Source organism: Octopus bimaculoides, chromosome 1, assembly GCF_001194135.2.
Source record: "Octopus bimaculoides isolate UCB-OBI-ISO-001 chromosome 1, ASM119413v2, whole genome shotgun sequence".
Classification (NCBI taxonomy): domain Eukaryota; kingdom Metazoa; phylum Mollusca; class Cephalopoda; order Octopoda; family Octopodidae; genus Octopus; species Octopus bimaculoides.
This window is the reverse complement of record NC_068981.1, coordinates 86,112,922-86,119,189: the sequence shown is the minus strand read 5'-3', so window position 1 is coordinate 86,119,189 and position 6,268 is coordinate 86,112,922. Positions and strand designations below refer to the sequence as shown.

Below are 6,268 nucleotides of genomic sequence, written 5' to 3'. Positions count from 1 at the left end.
ATTGTTATGATCGGCCATTATTATGATTGACCGTTGACTGAACACTATTCAATTTTTTTTCTCTGTGTTTTTCTCCTTGTCTCCGTATTCTTTCTGTTGAAGAGTGTAGCTCGAAACGTCAAAGACTTTCCGTATTCCCGAGCGTCATACTAATATATACTTTTGTTATTTACACCACCTGTCCTCGTCTGTTGTTATTATTTGTATATTCTCCCATATATATATACATGTATATACACACACACACACACACACACACACACACACACATATATATATGACTTCATTTGATCTAGTTTCAGCTCATGAGCTGTGGCCATGCTGGGGCACTACCATTTGGTGTTGCTACATACGTTTACTTCACTAATTCTTTTTAGAAATTGACACTGGGTGCATGAGGGTGTTTGATGCCACTACCTTCATGTGCACTTCCTGCTGTGAAGTTGGTTCATCTGGGACATTTGACAGTAAGAGATCCAGTTTTGTTTTGAAAATACCTATATTCACCCCATGCAGGTCTCTCAGGTCCTTTGGGAGGATACCAAAGAGCTATGGTCCCCTGATACCCAGGCTGTTGCGGTAACTTGTCCTATATCTTGATGGCAAATTTGGAGTCCTTCGCATTATGCAGTGGCGCCGTGTTCTCGTATTAGTGTAACTCTCAATGCCAAAGTTTGGGACAAGTCCCTTCAAGATCTTCCAGATGTATATTACGGCATATCTTTCTCGCCTATGCTCTAAGGAATAGAGTCTTATTCTCTTGAGTCTTTTCCAGTAGCTTATATACTGCATAGAGGCTATCTTGTTTGTGTCACTTCGTTGGATTGCCTCAAATTCTGCAATTAATTTGACACTAGTTGGTGACCATAGCTGCAAGCAATAGCCAAAGTGGCTTAGGACAAGTGTCCTCCAGAGGACCATCATGGTTTCCTTATCTCTTGTTGACAGTTGCCCTGAACGAAGTTGGTCTTCAAATGACAAGTGACCATTCCTGAAGCATGAAAACCACTCGTAAACATGTGTTTTGCTCATGGCAGCGTCCTTGTAAACTGTTTGAAGTACAACAACCGTTTCAACCACTGTTTTTCCCAACAGGAAACAAAATTTCACAGAAGTATGCTGTTCCTTCATTTCAGCCATCGCAAAAATACGACCTAACATGATGATGGTGGTCGGTAGACTGATACCTGAGGGTTGCATTAAGCGACTTCTAGCAGCAGAAGCCTGAACTACAATGGGCTTGTCTCATAGAGAACGTTTCCAGTTACTATTGGGTACCCCCTCATAGTAGAAGACACTTGTCCAAGGGGCCATGCAATGAGATTATGTAATTATACTTCATATAATCAAATTTTCGAAGTGTAAGGCAAACAGAAATAGAGGAAAATACTTTTGAGTTGGTCCATAGAAAAATAAATAATAGCTTTCCTATCATCATATGATTAACGACTAAGATGGTTATTTTTGTGTTAATGCTGAAAGACTACTTTATATCAGATTTTTTATTTAACCAATATTTATTCAAAAACAATATATCTCTTGATTAAAATCAATTAATACTTCAATATTTATTTATATATTTAATTATTTAATTTTTGTTATTTATTTGAACTTGTTTGAGTTGTCTTCATTTTATCATCTTTAAAACATTCATTAGCATCCGCAGCCACCTACCATGTTATTTTAATTCATGTTTAACACAATGAGTTTTAGTTAATAACTGTTATCAACCTTTTTAATTAATTATATAAGGTAGGCTTTGATAAAGTTTGGCAGAAATCTCTGGCAATAAAATATAAATATCTTAAGCTTATTTCCTGAGACTTTAATCTTTGAAATTTATCTCATAAACTCAGATGTTCTCCATCATTCTGTTTTTACCCCAGATACTTTTCAACTCAATATTTAACATATAGCCAGGTTTAAGTATTTTCTAATAGTACTATTTATTCTTTTATTCTTTTACTTGCTTCAGTCATTTGACTGCAGCTATGCTGGAGCACCACCTCAAAGGGTTTTTTAGTCAGAGAAATTGACTCCAGGACTTATTCTTTGTAAGCATTGTACTTATTCTATCATCCCTTTTGCCGAACTGCTAAGATACAGGGACATGAACACACCAATATCAGTTGTCATGCAATGGTGGGGGGACAAACACAGACACAAAGATACACACACATAAACATATACATATATGTATATATAAATATATATATACACACAATGGGCTTCTTTCAGTTTCGGTCTACCAAATCCACTCACAAAGCTTTGGTCGGCCCAAGGCTATAGTAGAAGACATTTGCCCAAGGTGCCACACAGTGAGATTGAACCCAGAACCATGTGGTTGGGAAGCGAGCTTCTTACCACACTGCCACACATGTGCCTAATTCTCTAATATTTCCTGCATTTTCTGTTCCCACTGTGTTTTTAAAACATAACCTTCTATACATGGATTCTATGTTTCAAGTTCATATTCTTTCTTTTATCTTTTCCTTGCTTCAGTTATTTGACTACAGCCATGCTGGAGCTCTGCCTGGAAGGGTTTTAGTCAAACAAATAAACCTCAGGACTTATTTCTTAAGCTTAGTACACGTACTCTATTGTTCTCTTTTGCCAAATCATTAAATTACAGGGGCATAAACAGACCAACACCGGTTGTCAAGTGGTGATGGGGGACAAACACAGACACAAAGACATGCACACACACACACACACACACACACACACACACATACATATGACAGGCTTTTTTCAGTTTCTGTCTACCAGATCTACTCACAAGGCTTTGGTCAGCCCAAGGCTATAGCAGAAAACACTTGCCCAGGGTGACACGCAGTGGGACTGAACCCGGAACCATGTGATTGGGAAGCAAGCTTCTTACCACACAGCTATGCCTGCACCTGTGGCATATCCCAGAAGACATCATACAAACACTAATCATAGACATCATACAAATACCAATAAGTCAAAACAAATTAGAAATCGTCGTTGTCATCATTGTCGCCATTGTCATCATCGTCATCGTCATGTTCACTTTTCCATGCTTGCATGGATCAGATGGAATTTGTTGAAGCAAATTTTCTGTGGCTGAATGCCCTTCCTGTGGCCAGCTTTCTCCTGCTTCCGATGAAGGTAATATTTTCCCATAGCTGGACATGTTTTTGTGGAAATCTGGAAACAAGCAACCTCTCTTGTATGACAATGATGCTCCCATGCAACAGTCACATGATGTCTAGACAAGGGCAGATGCAAACACACACATGCACACACACACACACATGCACGTATACTCATGCATGTATGCACATATACATATACACACAAATAACACCCACACATCCACATACAAATAAGACACACACACATATATGCACATATACATGCATACATACACACACTCTCTCTCTCATGTGTACACATGCACATACACATGCACACACACATACACACACCCACACACACAAAACAAGCTTCTTTCAGTTTCCATCTGCCAGATCTGCTCATAAAGCTTTGGTTGGTCTGGGACTATAGTGGAAGGTGCTTTCTTAAGGTGCTATGAAGTGAGACTGAACCTAAGACCACATGGTTTGGAAGAAAGCTTCTTAACCACACAGCCATGCTAGTATTCTTTGTATTGTCACAGACAGCCCACAAACCACATTTGTAGACCAGCAATGTCTGAATGAAAATACAAAATAAATGGTCATCTAGACACAAGAGGAGCACTGTTTTATGTTGCCATAAAACCCCCAGCCCTGCTGCTAAATAATAAATTATCCCAATCACCCATAACACAAATATAACAGCTTCACAGAACACATTCTTTCTCACTCAGTCCAGATAATCAGTAAAAGGATAGAAAAATATCAGTGTTAATTCTACATTCTGTGGATGTAAGTAAAGATCAGTGAAGAAGCATATAAACTGTTACACTTCACCATTTTCACCAATTGCTGTGGCCATCACAAGAGTCTACAAACATCAGAAACTGAATGGTGAGCAAAGAATCTTAACGTTTCCAAATTTATACACTGTACCCCCATTATGACAGAGTATAATGCATATGTTATAATGCCAAATGTGCTCCTTAACCAGATCATCATCATCATCACTACTTCTACCACCATCACCACCCCATCATCATTCCTGTAATAGTCATCGCCATCATCATCATCATCGTCATCATCATCACTATAATAGTCACCGTCATCATCATCATCATCATCATCATCATCACTACCGTTACCACTTCCATGACCATCATCAGCACCACTACCACCACCACCACCAACACCACCGCCACCACCACCACCACCATAGTATTACATGCAAGCATGCACACACAAGCACACACACACAAACATGTATCACAGGCAAGCACACATAAACATATATATTACATGCAAGCAGGCACACACATACACACACACACATACATAAATATGTATTACATGCAAGCACCTGCATGCATACTCACATACACATGTGTTACATGTACACACACATGTAATACATGCAAATATGCACACACACATACATATGTATTTCATGCAAGTATGCACACACACACACACACCTTACATGCATGCACATACACACACACACACACACACACACGCATGCACGCACACACACACACATACACATGACAGGTTCCTTTCAACATCCACCTATCCATCCAGCAAAGGCTTTTGCTTTTCTCAGTCGGGGGTTATAGTAGAAAACACTTGCCCAAGGTGACATCCAGTGCCCTGTTGTGATTGGGAAGCAAACAGCTTCACAACAGCCTCACCACACAGTCATACAATATCTATAAAGCACTCATTGCCCCTAGTAATTCAATGTGTGTTTAATCAGAACCGACTTGGGTGAGATAACAACGAGTTGATTCTGAAGGGATAACCAGGTTCATAGGGTGTAGTTCAATACAAAATTTCATTGTAGCTGAATTCAAATTTTTATCATTATCCATGTGTCAAACAAAATATAATTAATGTAATAACACCTGCAAATTTAAGATTAGTTTTCTAAATAATTATCAAATTCCATTGAGCTTTCTTGATCTGATAAAATCCAAAATATATTGGAATGAATGTTCGTATTTTATATTTTATATTTTATATGATAAGTGCGGGCATGGCTATGTGGTTATGAAATTTGCTTTCCAATCACATGGTTTTGGGTTCAGTCCCACTGCACGACACCTTGGCCAAATGACATACTGTAGCTCTGGATTGACCAAGGTCATATAAGTGGAGATTAATAGATGGAAACTGAAAGGAGCCTAATGCATATATACATGGTGTGTGTGTGTGTGTGTGTACTTATTCTGTAGGGCTCTTTTGCCAAATCACTAAGCTATGGGAAATGTAAGCACACCAACACTGTTTGTCAAGTGGTGGTGGTGGTGGTGGGGATAAACGTAGACTCAAAGACATACACACACACATACACATATATATATGTATACGACAGGCTTGTGGGGCAGGGGATGCATGTACATGTGTATGTGCAGGTGTGTTGTGTGTTTGTGTCTCTGTGCCTTGACATTGTATGGTGTCATTCACTTCTAGATCTTTCCTGAAAGCATATCTGACCAGGAAGAAATATCATCTCACTTGGAAACAGCAGCAGCTTGATGCAAGGAAAGGCATCTGGTTGGAGAAAATCTGCCTCAGTGAATTCCATTTGATTTATGCATAGCAATGTAGACGTTAAAACGACGACGATGATGACGATGATGATGACGATGATGATGATGATGATGATGATGATGATGGTGATGATGACGACGACGACGACGACGATGATGATGATGATGACAATGATGGAAGGTACTTCTTTAATAAAATAAAGGAATAGAAAATGTTCAACTAACCTCCACCATTTTTAGCAGCACATGATGCAAAGTGTAGGATCGAACTGATGTTTAGCGCCAATGAACTCACTGAGAAGAAATAATCTATCTGATTCTGCCATCCTTCAGGATCTTTTGGTGGATTTGTTTTATAGTATCGAATTGGAACACTGCTTTCTGAGTAATCAGGGGATGTCACTTCTGGAATGACTTCACTGTATGGTTCAGGTATGGATACGTTGTCATTATGAGATTGGTCGGAATCACTTAGACAGAGGTCAGACTCATCAAGATAAGCTATCCGTATTCCGGCATTGGCTGTACTCTAAAAAAAAAGATTAGAAATAAACATAAATAAATGCATAAATAAAGAAACGAACAAATAAATAAATAAATAAATAAATAAATAAA

At 38.7% G+C, this 6,268-nt stretch overlaps 1 protein-coding gene across 2 annotated transcripts in view; it reads right to left on the bottom strand.

The window, feature by feature from the left end:
* Nucleotides 1–6,268, bottom strand: part of LOC106884368 (sodium-dependent dopamine transporter) — a 242,943-nt gene that overhangs the window by 106,421 nt on the left and 130,254 nt on the right. For both annotated transcript variants that reach the window (XM_014935726.2, XM_052967984.1), the window contains exon 2: nucleotides 5,879–6,182. In XM_014935726.2, coding sequence (XP_014791212.2) covers nucleotides 5,879–6,182 — 304 coding nt within the window. The remainder of the gene's footprint in view (nucleotides 1–5,878; nucleotides 6,183–6,268) is intronic.